Source organism: Chiloscyllium plagiosum, unplaced genomic scaffold (assembly GCF_037043375.1).
Source record: "Chiloscyllium plagiosum isolate Xiang-an unplaced genomic scaffold, Cpla_swu_hap1 HiC_scaffold_13, whole genome shotgun sequence".
Classification (NCBI taxonomy): Eukaryota; Metazoa; Chordata; class Chondrichthyes; order Orectolobiformes; family Hemiscylliidae; genus Chiloscyllium; species Chiloscyllium plagiosum.
In genome coordinates this window covers 54,745,224-54,762,720 of record NW_028270151.1, presented here as the reverse complement: position 1 = coordinate 54,762,720, position 17,497 = coordinate 54,745,224, and the positions used below count along the sequence as shown (strand labels likewise).

At 38.2% G+C, this 17,497-nt stretch overlaps 1 protein-coding gene across 9 annotated transcripts in view; it reads right to left on the bottom strand.

The window, feature by feature from the left end:
• Positions 1–17,497, bottom strand: part of zbbx (zinc finger, B-box domain containing) — a 109,191-nt gene that overhangs the window by 21,049 nt on the left and 70,645 nt on the right. For all 9 annotated transcript variants that reach the window (XM_043702155.2, XM_087993616.1, XM_087993622.1 and 6 more), the window contains 2 exons: positions 12,168–12,330; positions 4,283–4,444 (listed from right to left, as the gene is read on the bottom strand). In XM_043702155.2, the coding sequence (XP_043558090.2) occupies positions 4,283–4,444; positions 12,168–12,330 (325 nt within the window). The remainder of the gene's footprint in view (positions 1–4,282; positions 4,445–12,167; positions 12,331–17,497) is intronic.

Genomic DNA, 17,497 nt, shown 5'->3' with positions numbered 1-17,497 from the left:
AAAACAACAAAATGGATTTAATGAAAGGTTATGTGATCATTCAGAATTCTGCTCAACAATATATCTCAGTATACTGCATATGGTTGAGAATGGCAAGCCAGGCTCAGAGAGAGAGAGAGAGTAAGAGAATGAGTACAAGAGAGCCCTTAGAGAATCAAGACTACAAACCGTGCAGTTAGCAAAGAGAAGTATGCTTCCTTTCTGTGAGCCACCAAGTGGATATCAGAGGAAAGCCAGTCTCTGGTTGAAGAGAAGTGTCCCATGGCAACCTAAGGAATCCAGAAAATTTGTGCTGTTTTGGTTGGGGAACGAGGTACACACAAAAATAATTGGAGAGGGCCACATAATTGGTCATGAATTTGGATTTTGGAACTCTGCAAGACAGGCTGTAAGTAATTAACACTCAGGTCATCCCACTTCTTTTGTAAGGTGCCAACTAATTGGAATAAAGGTAGTTAAAAAGCAGCAAGTGGAGCTCATTGTTGAACAGCCGCAACCCTAAATTCCCCATCAAAAAGTAACACAACTTTCTTGTCATTTTTTCCCATTCACTCACCAACACATATCTCCTAATCACACACTCACCCAGCCATTCTTGTACTTGTACTGCAATTCCTTTAGGAGAAAGTGAGGACTGCAGATGCTGGAGATCAGAGCTGAAAATGTGTTGCTGGAAAAGCGCAGCAGGTCAGGCAGCATCCAAGGAGCAGGAGAATCGACGTTTTGGGCATGATTCCTGAAGAAGGGACATTCCAGCAACACATTTTCAGCTCTGCAGGTCCTTTAGTAAACATGACATTTAATTTCGTAATTGTCTGTTGTAATTACACCCTAAATTTGTATGCTCCTTGCATGCCTGCAGACATGCCACTGAGCTCCTGTAACACAGAGGTATCGATCCTGCCTCTGGGCCAGAAGGTTTGGGTTCTTGTCCCATCTGCATCAGAAATACGACACAATAAATCTGACATCATGCATCACTGGGTAGTGCACTGGAAATGAAGCCTCACGATTTCAAGAGTCGTCACTTTTATGGAAGTATGCATAGTTTCCAATGTATCCATCAGACAAATCCAGGAAAGCATGAATCAGGTTTTGTACTTAATAAAATCAATTGCTTGTTCTCAACCAGACGTTAAAAAAAAAACTATGATGGATCGGCATATAATTCTACTAGCTAAAACTCCAACTTCCTCTAAACCCTGACCTCTGCCTCAACAGAAAGACAGACACAGACAGATAAACAAACTGACGTTGGAACTGGAGGGAGAACAAAACTGCCAGGGATACACTTCGTTAGTTCCAGTCCTCAAGATTTGATTAAATGTTTCTTTTGTTTCCCAAATTCTCTGGTTCTCTGATCTTTTTCCTTTATGTTCCCTCTTTTCTTCACTAGAAGCAGAGAGCAACTCCTTTATGCATTATAAAGTCTTCAACATATTAGTTAAAATCAACAGCTTACTGCAACTGGTCAGAGACATTAAACTGGCTGACTTCAGGTTTTATGCAGATTACTGGAGAGACAGACCTTTCAGCAATCTAAATGCTTCTGGCAGTATCATTCACCCCCACAAGCTGTTCAGCTACCCAGAAACAAATCAGATAGCTCTTGCCAGGCAGACAGTCTTTAACATCTATGAATTGTCAAAACTCCACAAACCAAATCAACAACCTGTTCCTGGCTGAATCTCGCTTTGTGCATTGACCCCTTGATGCTGGGCCATTTATAAGCAGATTCTGTGACTACTTGAATAAAGTAAGATAAGAAAAAACTCAGTCTTTACATTGAATAGGTAAATTCAAAATACTTACACACATCCCATCAGCTTCCCAGTTACAGGATTCACATCTTGATTCATCAATGCCTTACTTTTATGTTCAAATCCTCTTATAATGGTTAATATTCTGTTTGCCTTCTTGATTACTTGCTGTGCCTCCAATATTAATCTTTTGTGATTTGTGCACTAGAATAACTGGAGCCTCCCTATTCCTTTGAATTGTACAGCCATTCTCCATTTAGTTAACACTATGTTTTTCTGATCCGTCCTGGCATAATGAACCATTGTACATTTTCCCTCGATGTACTTAATCTGCCATACTTTCGTCCATTCACTCTCCTGATTTGTTTGCAAAATCCTTTATGTCTTCTTCACAATCTACTTTCTTTGTCTTAGATGCAAATTTTGCCACCATGAATTTATTCCTCTCATCCAAGTCATTACTAGAAATTGTAAAATATTAAATTCCAGCACAGAGAGCTGCAGGATGTTCTATGCACATCCTGCCAATTAAAGTCACATTTATGCTTGTCTTGTGCCTGCCAGCTAGCCAGCCAATCTCCTGTTCAAGCCATTATGATAACGCCTTTAGCACATGCTTCTACTTTGCACAGTAACATTTTACGTGACAATTTGGTGAATACCTTCTGGAAATCCAAGTACAGGATGTCTACAGGCTCTCATTTATCTAAAGCATATGCAACTCAGTGTCATAGAGTAATACTGCATAGAAACAGGCCCTTCAGCCTATTATGTCTATTTTGACCAATAAGCACTCAAATACATTAATCCCATTTTGTATATCTAAACAGATTCTCTCCTCACCCCACACTTCCTCTGCTCCAAGGAAAACAAATGCAGCCTTTGTCTGTCTTCATAACTGAGACTTTCCATCCCAGGCAACATCCTGGTGAGTCCCCTCTGTACTCTCTCCGGTGCAATCACATCCTTCTGATATTGTAGTGATTAGAACTGTATATATTTCTGGCTGAGAAATTTGCAGCAAATCCTATGATACACCACTGGTCACAGGTTTCCAATTACAAGAACAAGCCTCCACATTTGCCTCCTCATTGCAAGACAACTTCGGATCCTGTGGGTCTTCCATGTGGAACCTTGTCAAAGGCCTTGCTGAGATCCATGCAAATCACATCAACTGCACTACTCGTATCAATATATTTAGTCAGTTTTCAAAAAAACTAAATTAAATTACTCAGACTGCATCTCTGGCCGAGCCAATGTTTTATAAAATTTGTAACAAAACTTCCTTACTCTTAAAGTGGGTGGCACGGTGGCACAGTGGTTAGCACTGCTGCCTCACAGCGCCAGAGACCTGGGTTCAATTCCCACCTCAGGCAACTGTCTGTGTGGAGTTTGCACATTCTCCCTGTGTCTGCATGGGTTTCCTCTGGGTGCTCCGGTTTCCTCCCACAGTCCAAATGCGTGCAGATTAGGTGAATTGGTCATGCTAAATTGCCCGTGGTGTTGGGTGAAGGGATAAATTAGGGGAATGGGTCTGGATGGGTTGCTCTTCGGAGGGTCGGTGTGGGCTTGTTTCCACATTGTAAGTAATCTAATCTAATCTAAAATTCTGTACCACAGTTAATGAAGGCAAGCATCCAATATTCCTTCTTCTACAGGTACTGACATCTTCAGGGATCTACGGACTTGTCCACCAGTACCCCTTCGTTCTTCAGTACTATTGAGAGACTTACATTCAGTGTATATATCCTTCCCTTATTAGACCTCCCAAATGCATCATCTCGCACATATCAGGATTAAATTCAATCTGTCATTCTTCTGCCTAATTTTCCAACTGATCAATATCAGACTGTAGCCTGAGACCATCCTCCTCACTATCAAACTCACAAATTCTACATTCTCATCCAAGTTATTAAAGTATACAACAAACAGCAAGTGCTCCAACAGTGAATCCTATGATACACCACTGGTCACAGGCTTCCAATCAGAAGAACAACCCTCCACCACCATGTTTTGCCTCCTCATTGCAAGCCAACTTCGGATCCTGTGGGTCTTCCATGTGGAACCTTGTCAAAGGTCTTGCTGAGGTCCATGCAAATCATATCAGGGGCCATGGTAACCAATGTTCGGCTGAAAATAATTTTCAATAACTTACTGTTAGATAGACAGTGAGAGTATGGGTTTAAGGAGAGGTTTGTTCATAAAAGGGATCTAACAGTGTTGGCTTTGGAAGGAAAAAATACTCAAGTAAAGAGTACAGTTGACAATGTCAGCAAGCACTGATCGATAAAAAAACTGAAAGATTATCACCTCATGGAGAAAATGATTTCAACAACAGCTAGGACATCAACACAAGCTATATTGCTGAGCATTGTAAGTTGGAAGCCAGGATTTAAACAAAGAGAGGCATCAAACCTGGAAGCATATTGAATTATTTTAGGAACAAGGTACTTAACCACAAAAGGTGATAAAATTACCTTTAAAATAATGGAAATCTGATTATTTGAATACTGACAGCCTACCTTCTTTTGATTTTAACAATGACGTCCGTGGTGTCACTTTTGTGGATGTATGCCTTCCAAACCTACTTGAAGGTCTGCTCTGAATGTCATCAATTACATCATTAACAATTGAGTTATCTGCATATTTGTAGAGGCTGCTGTGTGGTCGCCAGTCTCCATTTTCTAGAAAATTGGGTGACAAAAATAAATAACTATTTATTTTAAAACATGACAAGGCTGATTTTATTTTTTGGAGGCAAAAATTGAATAATGTGGATCAGCTTCCAGTTGGACAACCCACATGTTGAGATGTAGATATTTTTACATCAAACTGTTCGGATGTGTTCAGACACTTCTGGTACAGGTGGGACTTGAACCCAGACCTTCTGGATCAGAGGTAGGACATAAATGTCCACAAGGTTGAGGTATATAATAAGTAGCTGATCTATATCTACACATTTTATCCCAAGACTAAAAGCTAAAATCAGTCACATAGTGTATTTAGGTGGAACAGAATCAAATTACATATGATACAACTGCAATTTTGAAATAAGTTAAAAATCACACAATACCAGGTTATAGTCCAACAGGTTTAATTGGAAGCACACTAGCTTTTAGAGCGCCGCTCCTTCATCAGGTGATAGTTCACTATCACCAGATGAAGGAGCAGCACTCCGAAAGCTAGTGTGCTTCCAATTAAACCTGTTGGGCTATAATCTGGTGTTGTGTGATTTTTAACTTTGTACATCCCTGTCCAACACCAGCATCTCCAAATCAATTTTGAAATAGTTTACCAATAAAAAGAATTGATCATATTGAGTTTAAAACCAATTATGATTAAATCTACATTTGAGTGGATTATATCTCCATTTAACTCACTGCATAGAAAACAAATGCAACCTAATGAATCATAGTCTGAATATTCCTCCATATTAACTCGAGAAGATACACAATAAGCTTCCACAAATAGCAGTTAAATAATGACCAGGCCATCTGTTTTTCATGATACCAATTGATGGCTACATTTTGGCCATGACTTCAGTGATAGCTCCACAGGTCATCTATGAAATCATGTTGCAAAAACATCAACATCTACCAAGCAGGAAGAGAGAGCCTCTGTTCAATGTATCATCTGAAAGACGGTAGCTCTGACAATACAGTACTTCCTCAGTACTGCATTGGAATGTCAGTTTTGATCTTCTTTTGCACTCAAACCCAAACCTTCTGAAGCAGAGGAGAAAGTGATACCAACTGAGCCACAGCAGATGCAATGAATATTGAAGACTTGGATTGTACAGCTAGGCACAGAGCAAGCACTCACAAAAGGTAGGAGAATATGCTTAGAGACTTGGGGGCTCCCCCTAAATTTAAGATGGGAGACATAATAGTTTGAAAATTACCATGATGCATTTTCACCCTAAACAATATGCTATTCTCTGAGCAACCACCCTTAGATTTTCATGGCGTAGGACCCACAAGCTTCAAGTCTTAATGATAGCTAATTTTGTGATGGTCACCAAATACAAAATAAATTGTATCACATCACAATTAACAGAGCAGAGAATGTCCTAATGAACATTTATCTCTCAACAAATATGAATGAAATAAAGAATCTAGACATTCACCTCATGATTTTGATAACTTACTGTTTTCAAACCAGCTGCTATATTTGCTTACATAACGTAGGAAAATCTATTCAGTCTATCAATTAGATCATGTATATTTGCAACTTTGGTTAATTATTGAGGCTGGTACAATTGCAACATTTAAGAGGCATTTAGATGGGTATATGAATAGGAAGGATTTGGAGGGATATGGGCCGGGTGCTGGCAGGTGGGACTAGGTTGGGTTGGAATATCTGGTCGGCGTGGATAGGTTGGACCAAAGGGTCTGTTTCCATGCTGTACATCTCTATGACTTTATTTACACATCTTTGTTCCTGATCCTATTATTCTTACAAAAACGTACCAATCTTAGTCTTGGAAACTGGAAGTGTGGCACTGTCCTCAACCTTTAACACAGTGAGCTCCAGATTTGCACTATTATTATTCCAGATTATTTAATGAAATAATCTTTCCAGATTTGACTCAAATACCTATTGCTCTGGATTTTCCAGATGAAACACTGAGTCAGTATTTCACATATCCCTTAAATCATTTTAAACATTGTATGTATGTCATCCAATCTTCTAAAACAAGAAACCCTTCCTTATAATATAATCTTGAAACCTAATTTCATTCTGGTGAATTTGGCTTTTCCAATTCTTAAATACAGCGCTACCATTTAAATCCTTTCTCAGGTTGTAAATGTCAATAGCTAGGCTAGCATTTATTGCCCATTCATAATTGTCCTCAAGATGGTAGAAAGTTGCCTACTGTAATCCATGTAGGATAGAAGTTGCTGGAAGATGTATGTGTGCATAGATTTGATTAAGCAACATTGAAGGAATGACAATTTCATTCCAAGTCAGGATGGTGTCTGAATTATGCTCATTATTGTCCACAGATAGGCAAGGTCAGATGATTGCAACTCAAGACAAAAATATGCGATGCTTGACTGAGAAAGAAATGATGGAAACTTGCAAAAGATATTGAAATCAAATATCATACACATTAATGCTAAAGCAACCTGGCTCCATTTGCATGTTAACACTTATTCCCACATTCCTTCATATCATACAAAATTACCAGATGGCACCCAGCTAATTATTAATGGATGATACTAATAATCCAATTATGTTGAATTACAGTTGGGGAAAGCCAACTGGGATTGATGTCCACTTTTCTCTGCAAAAGATTTAAACTGATTTAAGAGGACAAAGGAATAAAGTTGATGTAGAATGGAATTTGAAGACCTCATATACCATCATTAGGAAATAAAAATCAGCATCTAGCCATTAAATGTATTGTTTTCCTGAGAATGAGTGTTGGAAAAGCAACAATTTAGAGAACTGAGGTTCCATTTATTCACTTACAGTTTAATACCATGTCTAAAATCAGCAATAATGTCCTTGAATTACTGCTTATAAAGTGTCAGTGGTTGGAAATAAATGACCAGAATCTCAGTCTGGAGTATTCTTTTGATTTGGTTCATTGTTAAATTGAAAAAGCTACTTCATTCATCAACCTCTCAAAACAAAAGAGAAAAATCACATGGCAGCACCATAATATCAAAGTAGCTTTTAACGAAGATGAATTTTATCTTTTAAAGGAACGCTGACTTGATTGAATAGTCCAAGGAATAATGGTTTGGAAACAAAAGAAGCTGAACTCACTACTGAATCCACAAGACTGTAGAATTTCCAAGTGGAAAATGAGATGCTATTCTCCCAGCTTGTGCTGAGCCTCACTGGAGCACTGCAGCAAGCCTGAGAAAAAGATGTTGGCCAGGAGACATGGTGGCATGTTGAAGTAGCAGTTATCTGCTCAGTTACCTGCCCCTTCAACACACTACCATGTGCCCTGATTCATACATGTGTTTCTTGGATGCTTCTGAGTAGCCTAAGAACATGTGAATTATTCACTATTCAGTATGATCATGGCTGATCATCTGAATCAACACCACTTTCCCGATACATTCTCAGTGATGGGTTATTAAAAAAAGTAGAATCCCTACAGTGCAGAAGCAGGCTGCTTGGCCTATCAAGCCGACAACGACTCTCCAAAGAGCATCGCACTCAGACCTACCCCATCACTGTAACCCAGCATTCCCAACAGCTAATTCACATCCTTGGACACTATGGGAAATTTAGCATGGCCAATCCATCTAACATGCATATCCTTGGACTATCTGAGGAATTCAGAACACAGAGGAACCCATACAGACACAAGGAGAATGTGCAAACTCCACACAGTGTCTCTGACGCTGTGAGGCAACAGTGTTAACCATTGAGCCACCATGCCACCTCATATTATCCAGCAACTCTTTGGGATGAAGAGTTATAAAGATTGATAACTCTGAGCTAAGTAATTTTTTTTTTCTTCATCTAAATCATAAATGATTAACCCCTTATATTGAAGCCGAGTACCATGTTCTAGATTCCCCAATCAGGGAAATTAATCTCTTGAGGTCTTCCTTCTGAAACTCCTTAAAAAGCTTCTATGTCTCAGTGAGCTCATCTCTCATACTTCTAATCTCCATAGAGTACTGGCTTAATCTACTCAGCCTTTCATCACAGCCTTTCACCCAAGGAACCAATGCAAACTTTAAAATTAGCAACCTTCATGACAACCCAACAACTGGAACGTCTGTTTGAAACATGTTGAAGCAGACCACAAATCAAAACCAGAGAAAAGTCACACAAGAACACTCTTCATCAATTACACAAGTGTATTTGACTCAAAATTAAACTGAACAAAACTCAGGAATGTTTCATGAAAATTGAAAAATCATCAAGAAATATGCAGGTTTCCGGTTAGTGAACAAATGCGATGAATGCTTTGAATCTTTTCCAGGTTTTCAACAAAATTTGTTAACACTCCTCAAGTTGTAGCAACTCTTAAAAATATTGTTGACTAAATGATCATATTTGACTGCAGCTGGGACATGGTAATGCCAAAGGCCAGGACCCAATTTTGTAACTGTACAGATGTCATAATCAGCAACAAAAGTAACTATATATGCAGATTCAGTGCTAGTGATGCGAGAGGTATGTTGCATCAAAGAATAATGTCTGAATATCATTGGCTTTTCCTTTGTCACTTTGCCACCTTGCTCTCAAATCGATTGGGACTTCAATGGGGCCTTGGGTGAGGTGGCGAGCAGAGACAACAAAACTTGGTGTGCATTGATGGCAGGAGATTAGTGTAACATAATATCTATTTGAATCGATATTCAGCGCCGCTTGTCGTAATGTTACCACACAGTTACCCGCTTTAATTAAGCTAAAACTACTCATACTTAGCTTAAACATATTGTATAGTCTACTCAATACTAAATAGCACCATTGCACTTCAAAACTATGCCTGGTTGTGTTATTCAAGAGCTCCCTTAAAACTAAATAAGGAATTTTGTCATGCTGTCTCTCAATTTAGGAATCAGCCAGTCATTAATCAATTAACCATGGGGGGCCTGTACAGCAAAACTTAACTTAATGTTAAATACATGAACACAAACTCAAGGAATGCTGGCAGCCCCAGGCAATTAAACAAATGTAACTAAAGAAGCACCAAAATAATTGAGATAAATTGTCTATTCCCCACATATTTCCCATAGGGCACAAGTATCTGCAAGGGTTATTGTTGAGGAATGCATTAAGCACTCCTCCACCGAGGATCTCGAAGTAGTAGAGCCAAGATCGAGGTCTCCCTCATAGTCTCAGTACAAATGTTTATTATACCAACGTAACTTCTATCTAGTTGCGAACATGTAATAAACTACATCTTGTTTAAGACAGAAGTCTCATCTTGTTAGACTACCAGCTGGTTTTCCTCTATTATATTAGATTAATCACACCTGGTTGATCTCAACCAAGAAAGAGGATGGTGGCAGCAAATCTATCAGATAATCTTACAATATTATGAGCTGTGTTGGGGATTCATCACAATCTGCTTTCTCTGTCGATTCAAGATCATACATTCTCCTTTCAACAACTGTCAACTAAATAAAAATTAAAACACACAACTAAATATACATGCAAAACAATTAATGTAGCACTCTATCACCAGTTAAACATTCCTACAACCAATAGATTCAATCAAAGCTCTGCTCTTCCACCACATGTAGCTTTGAATGGTGATGAATAATTAAATAACTGACTGAAACCAGCATGCCAGTGCAAAAGATAAAGTTGAAGCATCTGTAACTTCTAGAAGTGCCAAGTTAGAGCTTCGATCAATATAATTCTACATGACATTACGGAAATAGCTGAAAGTACTGAATGCAGAAAAGGCTATAGAATCCCAATAAAATCATGATTGTGCTACTAAGACAAGTACAGGTACAACTCTGACATCCACTGAACAAAATGGAAAAGTTCCCATTTATGAAGATAGTTGAATGCTTGCATGGATGAATTATAGTTATCTAAATTTAGTGCCAAATGAAGCATGGGTCTTTAATTAACAACAATTCAGCAGTAATTCTCAATCAAATTTAGAGATTTAAGAGGCAAATTTTCATCTTAACTGCAACGCAACCGGTGGGTGTAGAGAGAAAAATCATGGTGAAGATGGCTTGAGAGAATTACCAGAATTCCCTTCAGTATATGGTCAGGAAGGAAAATATACTGGGTTCTGTTAACAGCCTCAAACCTTCCATCACGAGATTGAGCTCCAACAACTGAAGCCTAAAATCTTGGCAATAATAGCAAATATCTACTCATGGAGTTTATGAAAGTGAATATCCCACAAAAGGTTGCTCTTTTGAAATTATGAAACAGTATTGTTCACGTTGTGATGAGCTTTACACTGCATTAGGACTATGTTATATACAAAATGGGTGGATATGAAGGTAACAAAGACTGCGGCATGGTGGCTCAGTGGTTAGCACTGCTGCCTCACAGCGCCAGGGACCCAGAATCAATTCCAGCCTGGGGCCACTGTCTGTGTGGAGTTTGCACATTCTCCCCGTGTCTTTGTGGATTTTCTGCCACAGTCCAAAGATGAGTAGGTTAGGTGAATTGGCCATGCTAAATTGCCCATAGTGTTCAGGGATATGTAGGTTAGTTGCATTAGTCAGCGGTGAATATAGAATAACAGGGTAGGGGAATGGGTCTGCATGGGTTGCTCTTCAGAGGGTTGGTGTAGACTTGTTGGGCCAAATGGCCTATTTCCACACTGTAGGGATTCTATGAAGATTCTATGGAGGTCACATTCCTTGTCCCCATTTCTGATCTTATGGTGGAGGGAAGGAGATTCCTGAAGCCAAAAAATTTTAGAACACTTGCCTGAGGAACTCCTACAGCAATGGCCTGGGGCTGAGGTGATTGGTCTCCAAAAACCACAAGCATCTTCTTTTATGTTAGGTATGAATCCAACATATAACTCTTTGGATCTTTCCCCCAGATTCCCAATAATTCCAGGGGCTCCATCATGCCACAGTCAGTGAAGTAGTGCCTTGATATGAAAAGCAGGAGTGACCTACCTCACCTTTGGAATTCAGCTCTTTTGTTCATCTTTGACCAAGACCACAACAAAATTTAAGGACCATTGACCCAAACAGAGCAGCAATTATTATGGCATCAGTCTTGTGAGATTGCACTATTGATAACACCTTCCAGCACTTGCTGATGATTAAGAGTAGAATGATATGATGTTAATTGGATGGATTGAATTTTTCTTTATCCAGACAGGACACACCTGTGAAATTTTCGACATTGTTGGATAGATGCCAATATTGCTGCTGTATTGCAATAGATGGTGGAACAGTACACAATCTCAGTATCACAATAGATATTTTGTCAGGACCCATAGCTTTGCTGCATCTTGATATCAAATATAGAGTGTATTGAATTGATTCAATGTATTGACTGGCATCTATGATGCTGGGACCCTCAGAAAGACTCTTTCAATCAAATTGACTGAGTTCAAAATTAGTTTAGAAACATATACTCTCATCAATTACATCACAATACATTTTCTGAATGATGTCAGTATTCCAAATAATAATTGCTTCAGTTTATAGTGATAACTGACTTTTTGATATATTTATTGCAATAACTGGTAATTACAGCTTAATTTGATGTCTGCCTGAGATTGCATAAGTACAGAATATCATATAATAAATCTCCCGTACCCATGAAATCACAAATTTGCTTATCTGCATCAAAAAAACCCACAAAACTAAACATCCATGGACAACAATCACGTGAGTGATTTTAACCTATTTTTAACAAGTTAAAATGAATGTCATCATCATAGGCGTTCTCAGGGACAGAACCCTCACGGATAAGAAGGAATGACTGTACCTTTGATCAGTGTTTCTGACATTTGTTTATTGTCATTGATCACTCGTCTTGGAAAGGGCTCTGTAGCAATTTGAGCAGGATCCATCTGCAAGGTGAAGAAACCTTCCAGTCCCAAGTACTGGCCAACGTCAATATCTTGGCAATGGGCGATCTTAAGCAATTCCTAAGATATTGCAAAAACATTTATGTTACATTATAAAAATGTAAACGTTTTAGAACAATCACATCAGTGCCATGAATCTATTCTGAACTTATTAACCTGCAATGTAACCAGCAATCATCAATTACTTTGTAATTCCATCTATGTAAGCACTGGCCATTTACTCATAATGGTACATCATATAGGTAGTAATATTTTTAAAGTGTAAGTCATAAAAAGTGAATGTTGTTTTCTATTGTCAAATATTTATCTGAGATATACAAATTGTAGCACAGAAATGATATATTCTGTTCAAGCTTTTGTTTTGCACCCATTGGATCAATTTGCTAAAATACAGCTGAACAGTTAAAAAGAATGAAGGAGTTAAATGTAAACAAAGCTAGCCAATTAACTCATTTAACATTAATGCAAGTATTCTCCACGGCAATGCCTCAACCAGTCAGGACTCACTCGCTGACCAATCAGCAATTTTCTTTCATACAACATAATTGTTGGTTTCCCCCTTCAGCTGGTAAAAGGAAAAGAGGAGCAAAAATTCCTAGAGTAGAGGACAATTTTCTTCAGTATATGTTTCCAGTCTGAAGAGAAATAAATCATTGCTTCTTGGGAAGGAGATGGACTAAATATCAGTAGAAGAACATTTAGGTGATAATAATCATTGCCTAAGGCGAATGTTGACTATGGTAAGGACAATGCAGAGCAAGAATAATTAATTTGTGGCAAGAATGAATCATAGCATAGATAAATTGGAATTAAAAGAATGGCAGTTTGGTCAAGGTAATGCTCACATCAAGAAGAAAGGTAGAGAGAGTAAATCCAGAACTCACTGGATAACGGAAGAGATAGAGATTAAGAAGAAGCAGAAATAATGTGCTTATAACATGTTAGATGGATAATACAACCAAGAAGAGAAAATGAGGTCTGCAGATGCTGGAGATCAGAGATGGAAATGTGTTGCTGGAGAAGCGCAGCAGGTAAGGCAGCATCTAGGGAACAGGAGAATCGACGTTTCGGGCATTAGCCCTTCTTCAGGAATGGAATCCATTCCTGAAGAAGGGCTAATGCCCGAAACGTCGATTCTCCTAATACAACCAAGAGCCCATATATATAATGTTCATAATGGAATTGAAAAAGCAAACAAGACAAGCAATGTACGAGAGGAGCGATTGTCAGCGAAAAGAAAGAAATCCAGAATTCTTCTACAATCATATCAAGGTCTTTCTTTGATGGCCAAAAGAGGGAATTTAGGCATGGAGACAGAGGGCATAGCTCAGTGTTAATTGAATATTTTTTGCATGTCTTTAACCAAAAGGAATTTGCTAACAAGATCATTTTGAAAGAGGAGGCAGTTTATTGAAGGGTATGGTTAAAATAGATAAGGGGAGTAGTACTAAATAGGCACTCTATATGTAAACTTGAAAACAGGCCAGAATTAAATGAGATGCATCTGAGGGTACTGACAGAGTTACAATGGAAATTTCAGGATGCTGGCCATAACATTTCAATGTTCCCTTGACATTCATCTGGTGTCAGAGGACTACAGAACTGCAAATGTTACACACTTGTTTACAAGTCAGATGTAAAGATAAATCCAACAACTACAAATTAGTTACTTTAATTTTGGAGGTGGAGAAGCTTCTATAGAAATAATAATTTAGGAAAAAATTAATAGACACTTGAATAATTAAGGAAAGAAAGTGTGGATTTATTGACTTCTTAAGTTGATATGTGCTTATGTAAAAAAATGAATGGTAGCAACATGAATACAAATTTGTCTGACTGACAGGAAACAAAGTCATGGTTATTGATTGTTTTATAAAGTTGAGGAATGTTGATACTTGAATTCCCCAGGTTTGGTGCCAGGATCTTGATATATGCTGACTTAAGTCTTGATCTGCAGATTACAATTCAAAATTTGTGGGTAATCCAAAATTTGAAAGTATTATGAACAGTGATGGCGATTGTATGAAATTTTAAAACACATACAGTTTGGTGAAATGGACAGAAATATGGCAAATGAAAATTAATTCAGTAAAGTGTGAAGTGATGCATTTTGGCAGGATGAATGTAGAGGGACATTAGTAAGAAAATTGTCCAAGTCATTGAAGGGAACAGGACAGAAGAGGAAATGACTAATAAATCATTTAGTATCCTAGGCTTTGTTAATGAAGGACAGAGTGTGCAAAATCAAGGAAATTACATTCAATGTTTTTTGTTCAAAGCAATGGTTAGAACTAGTATAGTGTGTCCAGTTCCAGAAATCATGTTTTACGAAGGATTAAAGGCTTCACAAGATAAGATTCACAAGTTGGTTCCAGGAAGTGAAGAACTTCAGCTACGTTAGTAATGATATTTTGACAGGCAAGCCTACAGCAGAACTTGGATAAAATTCTGGTTTGGGTCATAAGTGTTAGGTAACGATTATCTCATACAAGAAATCTTCCAAACGTTTTTTTAAAAACTACAAAGTGGAGATCCAAGGAGAAATTAAGTGACATTAAGTCCCTCAGCTCATTGAGTTTAATGTTTCCAAAATACCTTATATGATTTGCATAATTCAACTCTTTATGGCTGAAATTCTGAGGCATGGCTTGAATTTGATATTTGTTCCACAAAAGAAAGAAAGAAAATTCCAAAGTTCCATTTCAATACTAATCTGAATTATGCTGACAATAAAAAGACAGGGTATTCTCCACATAAATCTGCCACCAAAGACCACTGCAATATTTCTTTCCACTGCAGATCTTCAAGGTCCATGCAAGACAGCATCCAAACTGAAGCCAATGCATCAGAATGCTGACTGGAACATGCAGAACCTTCCAGCAGCTACATGGCCACACAGCTTCAAGAGAACATTTCTTCCTACCCTCTTCATCTAACCCTGAGTAAATCCTTTTATTATTTTTTGCCTTCTGTGCAGATTTAGCTTCCCCTTAAATTCATGCATTTGCTTTGACTAGGTCTCATGGAAATGAATTCCACATTCAAAACGCTCTGGAGAATTTTTTTCTGAATTCACTGAATACAAAAAGTGATACCTCTCACTATCTACTGAAGTTATAGTCATTCTGCTCATGTATTAATGTGTTCCTATATCTTGTCTCATCCCACAATTTGATGGCATCTACAATTTTCCTTTTAAAATGAGGCTAGAATTCAAATTGTTTACATAAACAGTGAACAACAGTGGCCCTGGCACAGTTCCTTGTGAACCACCAATTTCCATTATTGACCAAGTAAGAGAAATTTCTGCTCAATCCTACAAATTAAAATTGCAATATTTCCACCTGAATACTGTTCTATGCATTCTGTGGATATCAGATTCATGCACCCTAAAGATCGACAGCAAATGCTCTCAATGGTATTTTGGAAACTCTCACATTAAATTGAACATTATCCAGATTCCAAGAGATAATTAAAGCAGTATTAAATCTTTATTTTTCCAATAGATATCATCATCATCAGCAATCTTTAAAGAAAAATTGTATTTTACCTACATCAGGTAAAATAATTATACACATCCAAAAATCTGGAGCTATTAGATTTTGCCTTCAGAAAGACTATGACTTAGATCTTCCAAATGATAGATCATTGATATAACAATGTTCCCTGAAAGATGAGCTACAGGATTGCTCAGCAGGCCTGACACACTGACTACTCAGGGATTGTCTAGCAAGTTTAAAGTCCGAAGGACAATTTCCCAATGCCTGGAATGCTCCAAAAAAGTCTAAAACTGAGTTAGAATCGCAGACCTCTAAAGGTTTCAACTCATCTAAATATTTACCCAGGAAAAGATGAGATTAAAACCTGCTCTAACGATTAGGGAACCATAAAATATTCCCTCCCAACACCACTGACCTACCACCTTCTCAACCACTTACTTATCCTTCATCTTACCCCCTTTGCTTGTCAAAGTTCATTTGGAAAATTTAAACCCTGGAATACTGCATGTGGAGTGTAGTTTAGATAAATGCGAGGTGCTGCATTTTGGGAAAGCAAACCTTAGCAGGACTTACACACTTAATGGTAAGGTCCTCGGGAGTGTTGTTGAACAGAGACCTTGGAGTGCAGGTTCATAGCTTCTTGAAAGTAGAGTTGCAAGTAGATAGGATAGTGAAGAAGCGCTTTGTATGCTTTCCTTTATTGGTCAGAATACTGAGTACAGGAGTTGGGAGGTAATGTTGCAGCTGTACAGGACATTGGTTAGGCCACTTTTGGAATACTGCGTGCAATTCTGGTCTCCTTCCTATCAGAAAGATGTTGTGAAACTTGAAAGGGTTCAGAAAAGATTTACAAGGATGTTGCCAAGGTTGGAGGATTTGAGCTAAAGAGCGAGGTTGAATAGGCTGGGGCTGTTTTTCCCTGGAGCATCAGAGACTGAGGGGTGACCTTACAGAGATTTATAAAATTATGAAGGGCATAGATAGGATAAATAAACAAAGTCTCTTCCCTGGGGTGAGCATAGAGGGCATAGGTTTAGGGTGAGAGGGGAAAGATATAAAAGAGACCTAAGGGGCAACTTCTTCATGCAGAGGGTGGTACGTGTATGGAATGAGCTGCCAGAGGAAGTAGTGAAGGTTAGTATAATTGCAACGAGGTAACTGGATGGGTATATGAATAGGAGGAGTTTGGAGGGATATGGGCCGGGTGCTGGTAGGTGGGACTAGATTGGGTTGGGATATCTGGTTGGCACGGACGCGTTGGACCGAAGGGTCTGTTTCCATGCTGCACATCTCTATGACTCAAAAAGAATGATAAAATAGCTAATTGTAAAAAATTACCTAACAGGGAATTAAAAAAGAAAACAAAACACATACATTCTTAAGCCTTTTACAAATTTAGGACCACTTCTTGTGGTGCCTTATAACTGTCTGAAAAATCTAGAAATGTTCATTGCCGACTAAATATATTTTTGAAATTATTAGGGAGGCGGGTATATTATAATTGAGTGAGAGCAGACGTGGCATGAATAAGCACAGGAGATTTATTTGAGCAGGATTCTAAGCAATGCTCTACAGATTGCACATTTTTCTGTTTTGTGGAAGTTATTACAGACTAATACTGTCATCAATTGTGACCACTAGAGTACACATGAGGATAGAACAAAATAAATAAAACAAAGATCCCTGTATAATAGCTACAAAACAAAATCAATATTTTTTTCTAATTT